This window comes from Pezoporus occidentalis, unplaced genomic scaffold (assembly GCF_034315485.1).
Source record: "Pezoporus occidentalis ecotype Australia unplaced genomic scaffold, CSIRO_AGI_Poc_V1 ctg143, whole genome shotgun sequence".
Lineage (NCBI taxonomy): Eukaryota > Metazoa > Chordata > Aves > Psittaciformes > Psittacidae > Pezoporus > Pezoporus occidentalis.
Window position 1 is genome coordinate 1,846,558 of NW_026913241.1, and position 23,245 is coordinate 1,869,802.

The following is a 23,245-nucleotide window of genomic DNA, read 5'->3' on the forward strand; positions in this document are numbered from 1 at the left end:
TAGCTTAAAAACTCTCCGCTGTCTGTAATAGGGAAACAAGTAAGAACAAGAACAAATGCAGCTAAGGCAGACAGCACTATAAAGTCCTTGTAATCACAGAAGAAAACAAAGTGAAGAAAAACGTTTGTGGATAGTAATGCAAACTCCTGCAGCTTTCAGCTTTAGCATTAAATATCTGACTGCTGAATTAGTGAAGGAAGAGGGTTCTGGTGAGATTTGTGAATACACATTTCTTAAAAGCTATTAAAATCATTGGTGAAAATAAAAATAAAATAAAAACATTAAATCATAAGAAGCTTGAATTACTCACCGTCTTGTTGTGCCAAAATAACTGAGGGTTGAAACACGGCAAGAATGAGCAAAGTTACTTTTTGCACAAAGCTCATCATGTCTAAATATTAGACATGAGACTCTCTGTGCAAAAATAAAAATGGGGGGGGGAAGAAAAATCTATTCAAAATAGCAACATCGGTTGTTCCCTGCCCTTCCAGCGCCAGGCCATGTACAGAACTCAGCCACACGCATTCCCCAGCTTTGGCCTTAAATAGGAAAAAAGTTGGCTTACTTTGCTTTTCCACCCCCTTTACTGAAACATGAGAAGAAGACCCATCCCCTAACAGTAAATGAATGATTAATATTTCCCTTGGCTTTACAGAAGAACAAAGTCAACTAACAAGATACACAGCACATCTGGAACTTTTGTGTGTGTACAGGATGCACACTGAGACTGTATATGAACAGTTAGTGTGCGCTGCGTGTGATATATAGGCATGTGAAAAAAAAGAAGTCCTGTGGTAAAGCCTCTGTGGTGAAGCATTTTCTCATGTTAATTAGAGTCAATGGGTATGGCCCAAAGAGGATTTTTAATTTAGTGCTCCCTAACAAAGGTAAAAGGTAAGTACCTGATGTGGATGCACAAACTGAAAGATTCCCAGAAGTGGATATTTCTGCTGATGAACAGTTGGTGTTAATGAAAGGGAGGCCTGACAATGGCAACACTTCTGTTCCAGTGTTTTTTTCACTATCTCTGCCTCACACTATGATTTTGGATGATCCGGGGAGAAAGCAAATGTAAAAAAAAAATATATGAAGAAAATAAGATCTCAAATAGAAGCAGCAATTGCGTGAACTAAAACTTTTCATTCAAATTCAGTTTGATTCTGTCATTACGACACTTGACAGGAATGTAGAACAAGCACCACCATTTTCTTTACTGTTTGCTCCTCAAACAAGAAGATACAGTGGACCCAAAAAAAAAAAAAAGGACATTTTATGACTACTGATCCCTTTTAAGCCTAGTTCTTTCTTCGTTCCATGCAAAACTTTACTGAGAATAGGATAAGAACACAAAACCTTATATTATCAAATAAACTGGCTTAAGCAGGTTTTGTTATGAATGTAATTTTATTATGAAGTTTGGGAGACTCCAAAGTGAATGCAGAAACCTGTCACAGTGTGCATCTCTGATAAAACAATTATCAAACTAATTGCTACTCTCAGTGGATTAATCTGATACAGGTCATTAACTGCAGCAGTGCTCATTCATTTGTTCTAAAGTGTTGCTGAGATTACAGTGACCAGGGAACCATGCCTCCTACCAATAATTCATTAATGCCATGAACTGTCATCCCCCAAAAAGTGACCCATATCTCTGTATGCACTACAAAACAAGAGCAGCTTAATGTTACCTTTTAACCTGAAAGGTATTAGTTCTCATTTCAAAACCTATTTATCTGAAATACATTTGCACTTAAACTGGGTAATCCTTTCCTGCTGGGGTCACCTGAGGTGGAAGAGGTTGAAGCAAGTATGAAGAGATCTTAAACAATTTGATGTTACTTTATCTTTTGGGCATGAATTAAATACCTCCCAATTTTCCTCATTGACTCTGTTGGGATGGTGGAATTGTTTTGTGCAATTTCATATCCAGTATCATATTACTTAACAGGTTGGGTTATTTGGTTTATAAACTTTAGGTTTGTAACAATCAACAAAGCTAACCATGCCCTGTTGAGCTATCTTAGAATGTAAGACGAAATGCGTCAAATTTTTATGCACAGGCCTGCAAGGTTTTCTTCTCTTTTGGAGTTATGCTCAGGACATAAATTAGAGCCACAGTATTTAATAATACCTGCATTGAATCATTTAGCTCTCTTTAATATGAGCATACAGACTAAACACTGGATCTTTGCATTCTCAAGTACAGAATCAGAATTAAACTCTTTATCAAAATTGCATGCAGATCATTTTATTGCCATTCTGTTTTCTGTATTAATGCCTACATGTTCATCACAGTGATTGTTTAATTTACATGAAACTTAATGAATGTTATAAGTGTTCATATATAAATGGCTAAGGAAAAAATAAATTTGATCACAGTGTTTGACTTAGAGCCAATTTCATACTCAATTTTACATTTTATTCAGCGTATTTGACCACAGTAAAGATTTCTCTACATTTCTTAAGTTTCTCCTTTCAAAAAAAGAGAACACCCTTAATGACACCCTTATTTGCACCATTGAACCAAAGCTTCAATTTTTACAGAAAAACACTTGATTGTTGCAGTAACGTTAAAATTCTAAGAACGGTTCTGTATTGTTCACCTTAGAAATTGAGCTGTTCTTTAACTTGATTAGGAATCCAGATTTATCCATGATGCCTACTATTTCCCATAGGCATTGGGTCTTCAATTTGTGGGCTTGAATTAGTACAGAAATGAATATTGAGGTTTCTTTATAGAAGCATAATAAATATCACCTAATGATTACATCCCATAAAAACCCAAAATAATCTAGATGACCTTATCTTCTTTGGTTCTGCAGTATATTTGCTGTGGTTCAGCAAGTAATGAATGGCAATGCTCAGCTACACTGGAGTTTCTCATTAGTGCTACCTTTACATAACAGCGGCTGTAGAATTGATTTTATAATTTTAGTGCAAAACCACGAGGCAATTGCCATTTGCAGTCGTAAGTCAATTCCTTTTAAGTATTCACCATTTTGTTTTGTTTTAATTACCTGGCCTGAACAGACTGTGGCACAACAGCTTTCCTTGAACACCATGTACACTTTATAGTCAAAGGCTTCTTTTTCACATACTCGGCACAGAAACAGGCCATCTATAAATCCACCCACCCTTTTCCTTGAGACCCGCACACAGTTTTGGAATATTTAGTAAGTAGTCCTTGATTTAACACTCACCTTCCCAGAGATGTAATGTCTTGGCATCTGGACTAAACAGGAAAAGGTACTCATATCAGAACTGGAGCACTTTCGCATGGGGGAATCTGAAATACTTAAATTCTTAAACTTATTTGTGCTCTACTGCAGATTCCATGAAAAATGTGTAGACCAAAACTAATGACCAACCTCTACGTCAGATAACTGGAGCATTCATGCTACATGTGCAGTTTGGGATTCCTTGTGCATGTTTGGGTCTTGTGGATAATAACATTCTGCCTCCAAAAGACAAATGAGAGACATGATTTTACATATTTATCAGGTGACCTCAGGTCCACCTCCCCAAAAGACCATCCTTAAGCAAATGATCTAAGTGTTACTTTAAAAGTTCATGAAGTTCTGACCTGCAGAACATGCTGGCAACTATCCCTTTTTTCCAGAAGAGCTCAATCTGAACTGAGAATCTTCGTTTTTTGCCATTGCATTTACCCCAATGTCAGGAATAAGATAGATATTTTTTGTTCTGTGTGGATTTTAATGATCAGAATTTTAAAAGCAGTGTATAGTTTCACTGAAATAAAACATTTAAATAGCAAACAAAAGCAGAGGGTAAGAAAGGAAAAAAAAACAAAAAACCAAGGTAGGTAAGTGTAAAGAAGCTTTTGGTTTTGCTCAAATTGTACTCAGTGAATCAATACAAATGCCAAAATGCATTATTTTCCTCTCAAAGCCCTCCTTTAAAAAACATTCGACCTACAAGAAAAGCTGAATCTAGAGCCACTAAATTAAAAAATACCCATGTGCTTCCTTAATGATTCCTATTTATGAGCTATAGTAATACAAATTATGACTGATGGACAACTACAGGAATTAAGGTGGCCAAGTCAATGAAATCATTTCATCTTTCTCCTTTCAATTTTTACTGAAATTATTTCCTAAGACAATGCAAAATCAGCTTTTGAGACACAGTCTCTTGTTCACACGTGCTCTGTTTTCAGCTTTGCACAGCTTCAACATTTTCACAAATAAAAACTTTTTACAAATAAAAACTTTTCAAAAGTCCTGTGCAGATTAAATTAAATCTTTCATCTGAGTCACGCTGGGAACTAACTGTGTTACAGCACAGCTGCGAAGGTTCTCAAGGCAGAGCCAACATTATGACTGCATACGGGTAAAGCAGAATGCACCCACAGCAATTTTTCTTCACAGCAGGCAGGACACAAGCCAAGCTAATTTAATGACCTTTGGGTGTACTGAATGCTAGGGAATTAAAAATCTATGGCCAGGGCGTGGTTTTTCTGCACTGAACACGTACTTACTCTTGTTGCCAGCAAAGGAATCTGTTAAGTTGGAACACTGGCCCCATGCTGCTGTGAAGATGCTCATCCTTTTCAGCAAGGTGTCAAAATTACTTCCACCATACAAGTAAAATAATCTCAGAACTTCACTTTTTTAAAGAAATACAGTCCTATCCCCCTAAGGAAGTACTTCATGAAATAGTTACAAGATTCTGTGGCAGGAGAATATCTTGTAAAGGCTTTTGTACTCTACAACTTCTGCTTGTTGGACATCAAAATAACATAAAATGGTACAAAAGATTTATAAATGTATAAACAAATTTTGTCATGAATTTGGGTCTATGTTTAGTTTTACACATTCACAAGAAAATCATGTTTTGGTGTATCTTAAAGTAACAAAAACCCTGTTGAATCCATCAGAAGAGCAATCTGAGAGTGAGTTATCTTAAAAAGTAGGTTATCCTTCATACCATGAGGTTTGTGTAGGAGGTGAGGGTGCATCACGCAAATCAGGCAGTCACTTTGCTGGCCCTGCTCAGGGACCAGTTGCTATCTCTGTTGTCTCTGCTCAAATCAGTGTTGCTCCAAACAGTACATGTAGTTTCCAGAAGGGTTCAAGTGGACTATACTTCAGCTACTGGTCCTCAGCATTGAAAGGTTCCAGGTTTTCGGCTTCAGCCCTAGCAATGCAGCACATTTAATGAACACTCTTTCTTGTTTGACTTTCTAAAATAAAAAAAAAGGAACAATAACTGTAAGATACAGCCAAGATTTTTTTTTAAATATTGTTTCACATATTTCTGTTTGCTGATTTATTGTTTTTCTAATGAGAGCATAAATATTCTTTTTGAATTTACTAAAGAATAACAAAAGGCCATTCGTACTCATATGACTCATTCTTCAGAAAAAAACAGAAAACAGAAGAATAGAGATTAAATGTTTTAACTCTTGAGCTGTTCAGTATTAACGTGATTGGAAGCAAAGAAAAACCAATCCTAAATGAAGGCACTGGAGATGTGCAAGTAGGTCAAAGAATATGACAATACAATTCTTGCACTTGCCAACAGTGTGAGGCAGGTATGACATTCTCTTCTGGACTGTAAGGGCTCTGTGTGTCCCAAAGAGTACACTGTTTTCCTAGAATGGAGAAACAGCATCCAGCTGCTTTTCTGCAAGAAAAAAAAAAAACCTGCTGCTCCTACGCTGGTGGGTGGGTGGCCTGGGAGGCGGACTGCAAGGATTCTCTCTATCTCTATTTAATGGGATTTCTTCTGATCCATGACCTCTTGTCACATTCTTTTCTTTGCTGTTTACTCTAGTATATTGCCACTTAGCCCATCATACATCTGCTGTTGAAAAGTGGTGGCATTTAATCTGTCCAGTGTCATGCATAGAAGAACAATGTGGGACCCTAGCTTAGATACATGGATTAATCTGTTCTGCTTTTCAAAGGTAGCTTTCCTTTCTGTCCTAAGAACATTAAATTGCTACCTGTAATTGCTACCTGTATTTGAGCCCTTTGAAGTCTATACTAATAACAAAGATATTAAAAAAGAAAATCATAAATAGGTATGTAGCTACACTGCTCATCTGAACTCATTTCATGGCTAAGTTCTATACAGGCTTGCAGTTTGGTTTTTTTTTTAATATTACAGTACAGAAAACCCTAGTTCAAACATCAACTGCATGTTGGCAAGAACTGTTTGGGCTATGACAGGCAAGTTTGGGAAAGTTTTGTTAGATACTCTGAGTTAAAGAAGATACCACAAAACCACCTCAAAGTGGTAACAACAAAGTTGTGGTGGTCTCTGGTGACCAAGTTAAATATTTAGGAAGACTCATCTGGAAAACAGAGTGAAAATACCACACTTTTTTTTTTATTTTTTCTTTTTTTTTTTTCTTCCCTGCAAACTCTATGTCATGAAGAGTAGCAATAATAGAATTCTTTTTATATTTTTATTTGAAACACTTATGTGAACGAATTGGATTTAAACTATTCTATGAATCCAAATATCATGCCTCACTAGAGTTCCATTTACTCTTTGTTTCCTAAAGATAAGAGATGCTTTCCTAACAATTGTGTCTCATGGAGTAGTGGAAATGAATGCAATAGAAAAAAAAAATTTATTGGAAGAATATAACAACAATAGGGTTTTTTAATACACAGTTTTGAGGATTAAAATCTTCTCACTTCTCAATATAAGAATATGTTTTGTTCAGTAGATTCTACACGCATGGGAAATTTAGATAAGTGTCTACTTAATTAAATCAGTATTTGAAGGTATTAGAAACCCTTTTTTCAGACAGCAGAACAGTGAATAGCCAGGCATGAATATACTGAAAAACAGAGTGCCATAGTCTTGATTTTGAGAGCAAAGAACTAAGAGTCTGTTTTTAAATGAAAATACATGTAACCTCACCTGCACTGCCCTAGCTAAATTCCCTGTGCTCAAAGGGGTATTCTACTACACTCCTGCTAGAGATCAGTCATGCTCCAGGACCCAGGTTATTGAAGAAATCTTGCATGCAGAAAATTAAAATAAGCAGATGTGGAAAGTATCTCTCAGTGAATGCTACTATATCTGATTAATATTTATTTTAAGATTAGAGATCTGGTCTGGGTCATTCTTTCCTGATGGTAGCAGCATTTTTTTTAATGCAGTGGCAGTGGTCACCCTGTCCAGTAGACACAGAAGAGAAGGAGGCTCTCAAATGCAAAGAGGTTCCCCAGTGGGAACAAAGGACTATTCAAATCTCCCCACTCTCAGGAAACTGCATCTCATTGGCATGGAAAGAGTACCAATCTCCAGCCACCCACCCTGCATCTCCCCCCACTGGCTTCTGCTTGTTCCCAAGGACAGCAGAACGCACACTGTCAGGAATTTATGAGACAAGCAGACATGTACACAGGGCTGAAAATCTGAACTGCTGCTACGGAAATCTTGGGTTCTTTGCACAACAGAGAATTAAGCTTGTTTCCATTCCCAGAGCTTCTGGTGCTGTTTTTGATTTAGAATTGCACTTCCTAATTTATAATGGTCAGGAGGTCAGTGTTGTTTTACTGTCTTTCCCATAAGCTGCCTTACTGTCTTACTTTATGTTTTGCCATTGCGAAGAAAATCACTTCATACTGTTATTTTTCCAGCTCCCAAGATATCACCCATGACCATTTTAACTTCTCAAAAAGTGAAAGATTTTCCTTTGGAAGAACAATGAAATTTCAAAATTACTAATTGCTTTACATATACCATCTCTAGATCACCTAGAACTTCAAGTGTCATTTTGTGTTAAGCAAATAGGAAACTACAACATAAAAGAGAATATTTTCTAAAAATAAAGAATAAAGAAATAAAAATATGAGGAGAATCCTTGTCCTGATCCAGCACCATATTTAATGAATTGCAGTTTAGGCAGTTTGTCATGTACCTCAAATTTGGTCCTCACTAGCCAAATGACACTCACCATTATTGTTCAGAAGCAAAACTAGCATTCCTGTCAAACTCTTGGTACCTTTGGAATCAGAGTTGTGCCACCAGTGAGTGAAACAGTAAATCTTTTTGTAGCTTTATGCTGCTGTTCTGTTAGTCCTCTACCAATATTCAGACAGTGCAGATCAACACATGCAAACTTTCTATGTTTTTGTCTGAACTTAACTAAAAAAAGAAAAATTAAAAAGAAGACATTTCTTAACTACAGGCACAGTGTAGAACACTATTTCTGAGGACGTAATTAACATTCTTATAATGGTTAACATCTCTACGAATCTGCATGTGCACAATCTACAGACCACTGCTGTTGTTTACATTCCGAGCTAAATCAGGTGTTGCAATGCAAAAGCTATCAACATACTAACAGATTTCACTGGCTGATACAAAACATTTCTGTACACCTGGAAATTGATTTTTTGTCCACGCCTGTTCTCAGTGAGCAGAATTCCTTCCATTTTCATGATTCAAGGTCACTGCCTTAGAGAAAGAGCAAAAAAATTAGGATCCTGACTAGTGCTTTCTATCTCTTTAGCTTTTTAGCTTGGGGCAACCTCATTATGAAGATATATTCTAGCCTTCTGTTGGCATGTGCATGCACATCTGCCTGGATGCGACTCTTTGGAGAACAGTATGATACAAAGGAATCATCCTGTAGGCTATTAATTACGAAAAAATACTGAGAAGCATACTTATTTGTTCCACGTCGCAAAACAGTATAAAAGATCATTCCCTTTTAAACAGCCTTGCAGCTTGCTCTTAGACACCCTTCAGAGGCACAGCCAAGTGGCAAGGTGCCTGGCTCTGGGACCTGGGGGCTGGAAATTGAAAGACCTACTGAGGGCTGCTGCACCCATACAGGAATGCACAACTGCATCTTGAAAAGTCAGCAGGAAATTTTGAATATTATTTTTAGAATAATCAGAAGTCCAAAACACACAGATGCTCATTATTAAGTGTTAAAGTAGATATGAATTACATTTATAGACACATCCAGGTCTTTTTAACAAACTTAATAGGGAAAGAAAGCATCAAGAGCCTTGCTCTACTTTCTGTTTCTGTGGAAAAGTCAGGCAAAAAATGACACATGAAAGACATAATCTCTCACTATAGAGTTATTCCTACCCTTCAGGAACGGCTGTGGGAAATGATGTCAGATGTAGAAGAAAATGAGAAGAGACTCTGTTCTACAGTTTTCAAATGCAGTGCATTCTTTTCAATGAGCTGAATAACACATAAGCCAGACCACTGAATACATCAAACAATATAAACATCAAAGCCCTATCATGTCAACACAAAGAGATTTACTACACTCCTTACCACTGAAGCAGTTTTGACTTCCCAGGAGTGACGCTTGTCATATCTAGGCTGGCTTGATCTCCTTTGAAATCCAGACACAAATCCATTCAAACAGGCACAAATGAGGTATTTTTAAAATTACTATTGATTTCTCTCAAGAGAACACTAGGGGGTAAAATAGAATCCCTATACATATTGCCTGATTTCCAACAGTAGGATTTTCTGGCCACCTCTGAAAGACAAAGCTCCCAACAGTATTTGGATGGTGCATATACCTGCCATTTACACATCCTGCATTTTCTTGTTTTGGAACTTCTGATCTGGTTCTCACTGTAATTACACATCATTTGATTAACAAAGAGCACCACTAACATCTGGAATCAAGTTGGACAAAAGGAAAAAAACAAAATATGGAAATAAGGTTTAAGATGAGCTATTCAGACCTGTGATAGCTGAAGAGCCTGCTCTTCAAACCCTTCACCCCTTGTCCCCAGAACACTATTAAGCAACCCCACAGTCAGCCAGCAAGGCACAATCTAGACACTTTGCATCAACAAGTCACTACTTGGCTGACCCTGCAGTCTCTCAGCTATCTTCAGGGAATCAAGAGCTTGAAGCTGCTCTTTCTTTGGACATTTCAGTATCACAGTCATCACACTAATGATTTTTGTCATTGTTGTTTTTAACTGGTAAACAAAAATCTAAGGACAGTAAGTTGGTGCTTCCTTGTGTGCTGCTGTTTCAGTCTATTTGTAGCATGAACAGAAAAGTTTGACCCAAAGTGCTCACAGTATTTCTTCTTTCCTTTTTGCTTTGACTATTAGGTCAAATTCAAACTAACTACAAGTTTCACGGTTTTAGCATTAATTTCAGATAAAGGATGTTTTTAAAGACACCTTGTAATTTTTAAGCCATAAGTACTGTTGTCGTGGTTTAAACCCAGTCAGGTAACTTGTTCACTCACTTCCAGTGAGTGGTGCCAAGCTGACAACAATCGAGGTCCATGTCCCCCCCCCCACCGGGGCTCTCCCCTTCCCCACTCCCAGAGGAACGGGGAGGAGGATCGAAAAAGTGCAACTCCCACGGGTTGAGACAAGAACAGTCCAGCAACCAATGTACAACACAAATCACCACCGCTACTATCAACTACAACAATGATAAGGGAAAATAACAAGGGAAGAGAATACGATAGCACCGGCCAAGAAAACGAGTTCCACCCGGAAGCCCGTGTCCTTCCGGGTAACTCCCAGTCACCCCCCACCCCGGGCATGACGTGCTGTGGTATGGAATACCTCCCTGGCTAGCCCGGGTCAGGCGCCCCGTCTCTGCTTCCTCACAGCTTCCCCTCCTCCCTGGCAGAGCATGAGCCTCACAAAGTCCTTGGTCAGGGTAAACATCACTTAGCAACAACTGAAAACATCGGTATCACCAGCACTGTTCCCAGGCTGGAAGTCAAAACACAGCACTGCACCAGCTACCACAAAGGAAAAAAAACATGACTGCTACTGCTGAACCCAGGACAACTGTCTTCACATATGTGAGATTGTAAAACGGGTATTGTAAAATGCTCCTTTCACATGCAGCATACTCACAAATTAATTCAAATATTTTGAGTATTTTCACTAATGAACTTTATTTTTAAACAGCTCTATTTCTATGAAAACACGTTTGTCTGCAATGAGTTACCATCTAACCACTGTTGAGTTAACCTGGCAGGTTAACTCAACAGCTTTTTTTGTTCTCCCTTCAAACAGGACTAATGATAATCATCAAAACAATTACCTGTCAAAACAAATAACTGTAAAACAGTACAGTGAGTGTCAGCTATTCAAGCAGTGAGCTATCAAGGTGCATGGCATGGGTATTGCTGGATTAGCCAGGAAAAGGGATACAGACTCTAAGAGACTGCTAGGTTTTGGTAAGAACCAGACCAGGCAGTTACGCAGGCAGAAGTGGACTTTTGAGACAGAGAGTCTCTGAATCAAAGAATATTATGACCTGAGATCACACTAGGACAGAACAGAGATGCAGAAGGCCTGACACCTCAGCCCTGCCAGCCCCTTGGAGCCTGTTCTCTCCCACCCTGTTTATCTTAATGATACAAACCATCTTCAGAAAGCATAGCTTCTTTAAGCTGTACCTGGATGTTCAAATTATTTTCACAGTTGGTAGTTATCCATTCCCCAATCTCTGTGTACCTTGGGAAGCACAGGGCCTTGACAGAGTTGTAGCTATTCGGCTGTCATTTTGAAAAGCAAAAGAACCACTCACAGAATGACCAGCCAGTTACTTCAGACACTGCTTATGAAGAAGAAGCAGAAAGGTATTGATCTGTCTGCTAACCTTTCACCAATCCACTCATACAAGCAAATTTCTGGCATCTTTAGGAATAAAATGACCTTACAGTGAATCTGTTTTCTTACATATCATCTTCCAGAAGGACACATGTTTATTTGAAAGCTGATTTGATGTTTGGAAAATTTATGTCAAATGTCCTGACTGAAAAATTGCCTGGAGATTTCTTTCACAAGGCATGTATTTTTTTTTCAATGTTCATAAATTTAGCAAAAGCAGAAATAATGTGTGCAAATTCAAGGGTTATTCTAACTCACCTTGATAAATGTGTATTTTTAGTACTGCAGACACATGCATATGCTTTAATGTGGAGAAAGTTTAATGTTACGCAATGGGCGGATATTAGTTTATCTAAAAATCTTAAATTAAGACATTGACTGATCAGTTATTGAGTGCCTAACTAAAATCAAGGCGAAACCAGGTTAGGAATTCATATCAGGGTTGAATGCCGTTGAATTCTCAATTTTCAAAAACCCTCTGACAATTGGAAGACACAAAACTGAGCTCTAATTATGTAGGGGAGTGTCTACAAAAGCTGTTGCACATTTCCCTAGAATGCCTGGATTGCAGCTCCTTTATCCTGGCAACATCTGCCTTTTCTATTCTGGACTGAGTTTTATACCTCTGCCCTGTTCATTGTCCTGCACTGTTTTATTTCTCAGTCTAGGAGGTTCCTCCAGTGCATTGATGACAACTTAATGCAAATGGTCGACGAACCAACTAGGAGAGGAGCACTGCTGGATCTGGTACTCACCAACAAGGAGGGTCTGGCTGAAGTAGTGACCGTGAGATGGTGGAGTTTAGGATCTTGTGTGGGAGGAATAGAATACGTAGCAAGGCCACATTTCTGGATTTCTGAAGGGCCAACTTTGGCCTCTTCAATCAATTGCTAAGGGAAGTATCATGGCAAAGGGTACTAGGTGGTAAAGGGGCTCAAGATAGTTGGTCAGCATTCCAGAACCACTTCTTCCAAGCTCAGGATCAGAGTGTCGTGAAGGGTAGGAAGTCAAGTAGGGGAGCCAGGAGACCAGAATGGTTAAACAAGGAACTGCTGGGCAAACTCATACAGAAAAAAGAGAATCTATGGATTATGGAAGGAGGGGCTGGCCACTTGGGAGGAATATAGGACAGCTGTTAGAGGATGTAGGGAAGCAATTAGGACAGCTAAGGCCTCCTTGGAACTTAATCTGGCAAGTCAGGTCAAGGGCTTCTTCAAATACATAGCAAATAAAACTAACACAAGAAGCAGTATAGGCCCACTGCTGAATGAGGTGGGTGCCCTGGAGACAGAGGATATAAAGAAGGCAGAGGGGTTGAATGCCTTCTTTGCCTCTGTCTTTACTCCTGCAGACTCTCCCGGGGGGACCCAGATTCCTATAGCCCCAGAAGGAGTCAGGATAAAGGAGGAGTTTGCTTTGGTAGATGAGGATTGGGTTAGGGATCAGTTAAGTAATCTGGACATCTATAAATCGATGGGTCCGGATGGAATATACCCACAGGTGCTGAGAGAACTGGTGGAGGTCATTGCTGGGCCACTCTCCATCATCTTTGGTAAGTCGTGGGAATCAGGTGAGGTGCCTGAGAACTGGAGGATGGCAAATGTCACACTGGTCTATAAGAAGGGAAAGGAGGACCCGGGTAATTATAGACCAGTCAGCCTTACCTCCACCACTGGAAAGGTGATGGAACAACTTATTCTTCACAATATCTCTAGGCATATCAAGGATGAGGGGGTCATTAAGAGCAGCCAACATGGCTTTACCAAGGGGAAGTCATGTTTGACCAACCTTATAGCCTTCTATGAGCAAGTAACTAGGTGGATGGATGATGGTAGAGCGGTAGATGTGATTTTTCTTGATTTCAGTAAGGCATTTGATACTGTCTCCCACAGCATCCTCATCGATAAGCTAAGGAAGTGTGGACTTGATGATCAGGTAGTGAGATGGATCAAGAACTGGTTGGAAGGAAGAAGGCAGAGAGTTGTGGTTAGTGGGGCAGAATCTAGCTGGAGGTCTGTGACTAGTGGAGTCCCTCAGGGGTCGGTGCTGGGATCAGTGCTTTTAATATTTTCATCAACGACCTGGATGAGGGAACTGAATGCACACTCAGCAAGTTTGCTGATGATACTAAACTGGGAGGAGTGGCTGACACACCAGAGGGCTGTGTTGCCATTCAGCGAGACCTGGACAGGCTGGAGAGTTGGGCAGAGAGGAACCTGATGAAATTCAACAAGGGCAAGTGTAGAGTCTTGCATCTGGGGAAGAACAACCCCATGTACCAGTATAGGCTGGGGGCTGACCTGCTGGACAGTAGTGAAGGGGAAAGGGACCTGGGGGTCCTGGTGGATAGGAGGATGACCATGAGCCAGCAATGTGCCCTTGTGGCTAAGAAGGCCACTGGCATCCTAGGGTGCATTAGAAAGGGTGTGGTTAGTAGGTCAAGAGAGGTTCTCCTCCCCCTCTACTCTGCCTTGGTGAGACCGCATCTGGAATATTGTGTCCAGTTCTGGGCCCCACAGTTCAAGAAGGACAGGGAATTGCTTGAAAGAGTCCAGCGCAAAGCTACAAAGATGATTAAGGGAATGGAACATCTCCCTTATGAGGAGAAGCTGAGGGAGCTGGGTCTCTTTAGCTTGGAGAAGAGGAGACTGAGGGGTGACCTCATCAATGTTTACAAATATGTAAAGGGTGAGTGTCAGGATGATGCAGCTAGGTTTTTTCAGTGATGTCCAGTGATAGGACAAGGGGCAATGGGTGTAAACTGGAGCATGGGAGGTTCCATGTGAACACCAGGAAAAATTTCTTTACTGTGAGAATGAGAGAGCACTGGAACAGGTTGCCCAGGGCGGTTGTGGCGTCTCCTACGTCGGAGATATTCAAGGCCCGCCTGGACAAGTTCCTGTGTGATGTACTCTAGGTTACCCTGCTCTTGCAGGAGGGTTGGACTAGATGATCTTTTGAGGTCCCTTCCAACCCTTAGGATTCTGTGATTCTGTGATTTCTGTCTTCAGTGTTCCTATTTTATATTTTCCATTCAGATAAACCAAGCATGAATGCAACTGATAGTTTTCAAGCACATACTACTAATGCAACATTTCCTGCAGCCTTTTCAATAAAAATATCTCTAGTATTTTCTAATTAGAGAATTTCAGACTACAGCTATCTGAGTTTTCTGAGTTAAAAAATCCAGGTAACTAGATCTCTGTTGCAGCTGTAAAATTAGCTTCTGCCTATGTTGGTATATATAAAATTATTATTTTGTTTTCTATGCTTTTTTCCTTAAACTATCCACTTTATGTATCCTGACATGAAATTAGTTGTAACTCCTCAGTTTTTTATTTCATATTTTGTCACTCTGGTCTTCCCTGATATCATAATCTTCAACTGGTCAAGAATCTTTTTTCTTATAAAACGTTTCACTGTCTTCCTTTACAGTGTTAATTATCAAATGCCCTTTTAGTACCCTTACCTAGTTCAGTAAAAGTATTTTTCAGTCTTTTTTTTTCCCTCACTTCTGTGAAATTAAGCAAAACTGCACTGTATAGACACAAAACTTGCTGCATTTCTACATGACCTCTGTATTAAAAAATACACATTTTTTTTGTTGCACACAGCACCTCCTTTATTTTATGAATTCACATCTACTAAAAGCATCATCAAAGCCCCTGTATAGTCAGCAAAACTGTAGACTTACTCAAAGAAAACAATGTGAAGTTCATAAAATCCCATAAAAATTGACACATATGGAAATTTTGCTGTAAATTATGTTGGGAAGACTTGTGTTCTGTTTATCTGATACTGAGGCTTCAGTGTTTGCTTTACATCAGTCTGTGTTTACAATGAGTTTGTGGACATTAGATTAGATAATAAGATCTGTAAAAGCCTGGGAAAAAATGAATAGTTGACTTCTTTTTTCTAGAAAACACTTAAACTGTCAGTAACTTTTGATACTGTAATGACTCCTGTCATTACAAGTGTAATGTTATAAATAAGGTGAGACAAACAAGTTTCAGCTGCTGAACAAAATAAAACAGTTTAGAATGAAGCACTTCAGGGGTTTTGTGGTTTGGGGTATTTTTCATCTGTATGGCATTCTTTTCAAGGCACTCGTATCCTAAGATTTCCCACCCCTTTCCCCAGAGCCTGAAAAAAATGGATGAGAATTTGCAATTTGATGTCCTAGATGTATGTCCTATCTCAAATATAAGACATTTTATTATTATAACTAAAGATCAAAGTTTAAAATTACTTTCTTGATCCAGTGGCATGATTTGAACTAAGACTTCTATTTGAAGTAAGTCTTCTGCAAATGAATTTGATGAATAATTGCAGAACAAGCTTTTCTTTTTTTTTTTTTTTAATCAATTTCATGTAATTTTAAACAAAAAAATATTGGTTGTGGTGTCAGTCTGAAAGGAGGACATGTAAAATCTCCTAGTCTTGCCATTAGCTGAGATGAACAAGACATGCAGAACCTTCAAGTGAGAGGCCTTTTACCGCAGAATTTTTGTCTAAACTGGTAAATCCTGCTTCACTTTGTATATAGCACAAAATGCCAAGAGCCAAAGAATTATAAACTACCTTGTAGTGCACAATCACACACTGGCAGACAGGTAAACTAGATGACCTAATAAGCTCTTTCCACTTCTAGCCTCCAAGATTATGTGAGTGTACTCAAGAGAGTAGTTTTTTATTAAAATGGCCAACTGAAGATGAACTTGTTCAGGAAATTATCAATTTCTGTAAAAGAGAAGAATAATTCTCCATGCAGGCTTATGAGCTGTTGACAACAGCATTTGATGGCATCCAGAGTAGGAGGCAATTTCTAAGGACAGGCCAAACCAGGAAAATGTTTTGACTACAGCATTTAGCAAACCTTATGAATATTTCCCCCTTATATGCCAGAGATGGAGAAAAGCATGACACATCAACATTTTCAGTTTTTAGTAACCTGCGTAACATTTTGTAACACATAATATTTGATATAAATGCAATGCCCTACTTTTCTACTTTTATTAGAAATTTGGACTTTTAGCATACTATTTCAGGTGTAGACCATTTAAAATAATCCTTTGCTACCTTCTTGACAAAATCTATCAAAATGTTTCTTTCTGCACCTCTTCCGTATAGCATACTAATAAGATTAAAATGAAAAAGGGACTTTACAGGGATTGGTGGACTATTTAGATTTGGAGTGTAAAACCAAATTAAACTATCTGGCTACATTCAGCTTAACTGAGCTTGAGCAACTGTACTATTCTGACTGACATCTCTACTCAGGATGGCTGCTGGTTGCATTCTCATGGCCTCTCATTTGCTTCTCAAAAGAAATGTGCCTTCCCGGGAAATTGACTAAAGTTTAGTTTGAATGATTTTCATTACAAATAAGTGACATAGAAATCTTTAAGAGATTTTTCTAAGATACGTGAAAAACACTACCATATGCTGATATGAGCAGGTAACACTTAAGTGAAGTGAAATCATAGCACTTCAGTGAAAAGAGTGAAAGTCTGATGGACATGAGCAGTCCACAGAAAGATATGAACAGTTCTACCATACTCTAGGAACACCAAGAATTTTTTAAGTAACATTCTCTAATTCAGTCAGACTTTGTGCCATAGATGTTTTGCTTCTCTGAAGACTTCCTACCTGCTTCCCACCTGGACTGCACGGTAATTGAGGAAATAATGCAACAATATTTGTTCCAAATGTCCATAGTTTTACTAAAATGGGATCCTTAAAAACTGTGTCCAGTATGTTCCACTGGTAATACTTCCCCTCTGTACTGCCTGTGTAATACTTGAAATATGAACTGAATGTAATGGTACTCCAAACTGCAACAGTCAGAAGTCTTTCCTTAAAGACTGGGCAAGAAAAGAGCTACTAATATTAGGATATGCTAGAGTTCATTCTGCACATGATTTGGCTCAAAAGGAGTGAATAAATTATTAGGCATTACAATTTCCAGTACCTATTTGCTGCTATTTTTTCACAATACTGTGAACCAAAAGTCTGGTAGCATTTTTCACATACAAACTTTATGACATTCAATTACAACACCATATGCTGCTGGCAAGAACAATAATCTTCACCAGAGACAATGACTGGGTTCTTTCCTCCCCACCCCCAGATCCTGACACAAAACTACCTATTTTCTTTCTTTTTGTTGTTGTTGTGGGGTATTACTCATTTGTTTGGGGATTTTTGGAGTTTTTTGGTTTTGCTTTTGTTTTGTTTTGATTTCTGTGACATCATTGGGCCCTGTGGAACAGATTCTGGATTGGAAGATGTCTGTGAAAAGCCAGCCTTCTCAGATGGGGCCATTTTGCAGCTGTGTGTAGCTTCAGATAATGATAATGCAGAACGTGGAAGTGTCCCCTATACAGACTGAGGTGTGGGTTTTCAGCTTTTAATACCACAAAGGAAGCAGCTGCTGCTGCTGCTTGGTTTGGTATGAAGCATGTTTACCAACTTAACAGATTTCTAAAAGGTGTTGATTTAGAGCTCAAGATTCAATGTTCCAAAGGAATAGGTTTACATTATGAATTCATGTATCCTATAAATATAAACAGTTAAATTAAGGCTGTTTTTTATGAATTTAAGGCAACATGATGTGGTCTTGCAGGACTGTAGTTCTTAGACCACATGTTTTCTTAGGGGATGTAAGATGCTGCCTAAGGGAAAACATTTCCTGATGGTGTGGCTAGCATAAGATTTTATATTGAACTTTTTGTAAAGCTCTGTCCTAAAAGCCAGTAAAACACATACAATTCTTAGCTTTGTTAGGTAGTACTGCTCCTTTAACTGGTGTTGCTTTCTTTGTTAGAGAACAATTCTCCATAAGGATGGTCAAGGAGTAAGATTTTTGTAAATGTATGTTTTACACCAGAAACCACCTATGATCACTCATGATGTAAGATTTGTTTATAAAACACAGGTATTCACTGTGTATCTTCATTTCCACACTTAACAGTCCATGAATCAGGAATTTAAAATAAATAAACACTGTTGCACATTATTACACGTGTAATTATGTATCCAAGTCTCCATAATAGGGCAAAAACACATGATGTAATCCAGCAGGTGTTATTACAAAGCATTAAACTGAGTATCAGTATAACAGAAACTGAAAGGAGATACCTTGTCTCTCCTCTGATACTTGGGTCCATGCAGAATTACAGTATATGTGACTAGGTTAGGAGTAGATTTAAGCAACTCTAAGCAAGAGGTAGTAGTGAAATAATTTGACAATGGGAGAAGAGAATATGTAACCAGCAGAGAATGTCAGACTGCAAAACCTATTCCCTTAAAAAGCAGATGTTGTCATAACTCAGTATTAACTAGTCATAAGGTTTATGTCAGCCTATCTAAAGAAATGGACCTAGTTTTAAAACACAAACATGTCATAAACAGCAAAAATAGCCAATTCAGTACCTTCTCCTCAGGCAGATTAGATAAAAGTTTTAAAGCAAAATGTACCCATCAGCTAATTGGTAAGGAAACAAAATAAGACTCTAACTTAGAAAGGGTATGAGATCTGGGAGTGATTCTTTTTGGACCAGGATTACTCTACTGTGAAAGCTGCAGGGGCCTTATGCTTCCATATCCTCAATTGCACAGCATTTAACCAAAGACTTGGTTAGAATCAAAGACAACAAAGCAAATCATCATTAGCCCCTTAGCCTTGTACAGAATGGAGTATGAAATGGGTCTATTCAGTAAATTATAAGAACAGGATGAAAATCTTTTCTGAATTACAGCCTTTGGAATGACTTAAAATAACATAGTGTGCATATTTATGTGGTCTGCCTCTTGCTCTCTGTCTCAATAGCAAATTTCTTCTGCTTTTGGCTTCTATGCAGGCAAACTGCTTCTTCATGTCTTAAGCTGGTGACACAAAGTCATTGTTAAAAATAAATCTGCTCTTTAAGAGAAAGAGCTTTAATTTTATTTTATTTCTACATATTTTGATTTCTGCAAATTCTGGTAATTTTGAAAAACAATAATATGTGTTATTCCAATCTAAGCACACTGATACAGCAGCCTTTTAAATGTCCTGGTCTTGCTCTTGTCACCATTAACATTGATATACACAGAAACCTACAAAACCCATGAAATTACTGCATGCTTTATTTCTGCAATCACATTTATATGGTTATTACATTATACACTTACATATCCTCTATAGTATATAAATATTTTCCTTTATTCTCTCTTAATTTCTGTTCCAGTATTCCCTGGAATAATCTGCTGTCATAAGACTTTGACTTCCAATTTAAGAGCTCAGTAGTGATAGGGACACCTTCACTGTGCTCCAGACAGGCATTCAAAATACTGAATGGCTTTTGTTCTAAAAACTATTGATGATTTATTTAGATTTTCATGAAGCACTGCAGTTGCCCAATAAGGTTATTAACACTTATACCTGGAGATTTACAAATCACCTGGTTCATAAATATTTCTGGCTATTTAAGACTAACATGAAGACTAGCATTCTCAGTGTGGCCTTATTTATGAAAAACAAACATAACTGGGAATCTAGGTCACAGACAAGGAAACTGTCACTCTCCAAGGCAAGACATCTTTGTAAATATGTGATGTGGTATGTCCAGCTCATGTGTTATGTTAAGGGACATTTCTACAGATTTATCAGACAGTTGCGATTTAGTAATGAGTTAGTCTGACAGCTGGTTCCTTACTCTAAATGCCATGTTTTTTCCTTCAGTGAATGTGCTATGTGGTCAGAAATATATTTAAATTCACTTAACACTGCTTTTGTAATGATGAACCACTGCATATCAGGGCTTTTTCAGTGAAATACAGTATGCATCACTTAGAACAAGAACGCGATATTCCCTATATTGGGTCTGACTGAAGTCCACTTTAACCCCATATTTGAGTTTGAGCAGTGACTAGCAGCAGATCCCCTCAGGAAGAGTGCTAGAGCAGGGCACTTACAAACTGATAATCTCTCAGAGTAAAAATGCTTCTAGCAATTTACAACTAAGGGATTTCCTAAGGCACGAGCGGTGTTTTGTGCTTAATAGCTTCCAAATGTGATTTTCTTTTTTTATTTTTTTTTCCTTGAGCTCTCCAGAAGCATTCTGAATTTATACAAACAGCATTCAAAACACCCCATGGCAAGGCCCATGGCCTTAACAATCTGAACTCTGTTGTGCGAAGAAATAATCCTTTTATGCGGTGTGATACTGCCACTTCCGAGTTTTATTCAAAGCCCTCTAGATCAGGGCAGTATAGAATCACATCTTATTTATCTCTCTCATTCTTCTCGTTATTTTATAAACCAATACAAAAGTTTTCTCCAACCATTTGCCTTTCAAACCGAGGAGTGTTGGTCAAATCATTGTCCTATAGACATTATGTGATCTCATAGCCTCCTCTGGCAATGGGGTATGAAATTGCTCTGTGCTCAGCCAACAGGGTCCTGGACCAGAAACAGAATGTTTTTCTTCCTTTTTCCCCCCCCCCCCCCCCCCCCCCCCGAAAGAGTTCAGCTTGTCACATGTATGGTCACTGTTACGGTTTCTGTTTAGACAGAAATTATGTCAGGAGAGAATTACTTGAAATAAACTTAGAATTTACCAAAGCAACAGTGGGGGCTGGGTCAGAAGTAGGCAGAGAAGTGCCAGAATATTTAATGTAAACTGCACCTTAACTTGCTCTTTTCAGATTCATTTCAGTTGTTCCCTGTGGTTTGTCTTTGGTTGGTTAGTTGGTTGGCTGGTTTGAATTTTTTAATCTTGAAAAATTATAATGTAAGATTGCATAACCATAAAGGTCACGTGACTGTTCATAATCTTTATGCTGTATAAAGTTTTGAAATCTTTAAAAAAAACAAAGTGGGAAGATCACTAGAAAGTCAAAAATAACTGTTTTAGTTATGGGTGTTGGAAATAATCGGGCTAAAACGGAATCTGACACACTCATCAGAAGATACCAAACACAAACAGTAATTTTTTTGAAAGAAAACCTAATAAGATGCATTTAATTGTTGCCTTCTGTGTATTTCAGCATCCTACCACTAATTTTTTCACTCTGCTCTTTCAAAACACTTCCTAACTTCTCATTTATTAATCAACATTTAAACTTCAGGCTAGAGCTAGAGCTTCGGCAAACTTCATTCATACCAAAAGACAAAACTGAGGTATCATTGCTTCCATTGATTCACTGTTGCAGCTATGCCTCATCCTTTAAAATGCCATGCTCATAAAGGGATAGTTCAGATCCAAGCCTTATCTGTTTCAACTCAGTTCTCCATTTCAGGCTCTGCTGCATATCCTGGATAACTGTTTTCTGAGAGGTTTAAACACCAATATGACACTTAATGAAAAAAAATGGCCAGTTTTAAGGAAACAGAGAATCATCACAGGCTGAAAAAGCATGACTTATCACAAACAAGTCAGTCAGCCCCACCTTGGTTGACCTGTATTTTTCTACATTTGGCAAACTAGAAATTATAATACAAAGGAAAAACAAGGATTTCAAAATGCTGAATGATTAATCAGGATCAGTTATCTGTTCATACATGGCTTTGTTTTATTATAACTTAAACACTAAGAGATGTGTAGCTTTAGAATTGCTTGTTCTTCCAAGGCTGTCAAAAGTTCAAATTTGTTTAAGTAAACCAGTGCTCCTGCATCTTTTATGCAGGAGATTGCAACAGAAAACTATGCTTATTGTTCTCAAAACTGAAATATAAAGATTGGAAATTATTTATGTCTGGGATTAGGAAAAGATGCTATGACAGTTTAATAGATTACCGAAGACTTTAGTCTTGCTTTCTGAAACTGGAAATAAAAACTACAAAAATGGTATAGGAAAGAAAATATATAGAAGTCCCACATAGGAAAGGCATCATAACAATGACCATCCAGTTTTATGTGTCTTAAACACTGGGAGTTCATTTGCAGAGGCAAAAAAAAAAAAAAAATCAATATTACCATCTATTATATAAAAATTATGAACCCATCACTACGGGATACAGTGGCAGCCTTAACTCCTCCTTTTTTTTTAGAGTCTTACTCTGTGGCTGCAACCTTACAGGTTTAAGCCTTAGTTGAAAGGTGGGTAAATAGGGGCAGAGAGATTTTTGAAGCTCGTAATGCTAAAATCATTAAAAAGACATCAACCAAACAAAAACCCAGTCTCTGTTCTATATGGGCTACTGGAATTTAATGTTAATAAGAAATATGAAAAATGTCTCTGGCTTAAACATATCCAAAACTTTTCTGTGTTATCTTTCAAGAGAAGTCTTCTACTCACGTTCACCTTGAATTTGATTTCTCAGGTGTTTCTTGTGGTTTTGCTTCTCTTCTCTGTCTACAGATTAATGTACCAGGGAAGTTGCACAGATCTTGTTTGAGGCTGTTTCGTTTAGCTTTCCGATATTTTCCCATTATTCTGTAAAAGCAAGAAAAGTATTACGGTTAATCAAGGTTCAGGTTCAGCAAAGCTTTTACACTTAGTATTTAATACCTGAATAATCCCAGTTAAGTCACAAAAACATTTCACAGAAGTGCTGTGCATGGTCTAAAGCCCGACCTTCTGGATTTTCACCTTACCTATCTGGGATAAATCTAACATAATCTATTAAGCTAAACTTAATACTT

General features: G+C 38.1%; 1 protein-coding gene across 1 annotated transcript in view; it reads right to left on the minus strand.

Annotated features, from left to right (window-relative positions):
* Nucleotides 1-529, minus strand: part of COL3A1 (collagen type III alpha 1 chain) — a 51,159-nt gene extending 50,630 nt beyond the window's left edge. The window contains exon 1 of the mRNA XM_062610015.1: nucleotides 311-529. Within this exon, the coding sequence (XP_062465999.1) occupies nucleotides 311-389 (79 nt within the window). The 5' untranslated portion in view covers nucleotides 390-529. The remainder of the gene's footprint in view (nucleotides 1-310) is intronic.
* Between the last annotated feature and the right edge of the window lie 22,716 nt (nucleotides 530-23,245).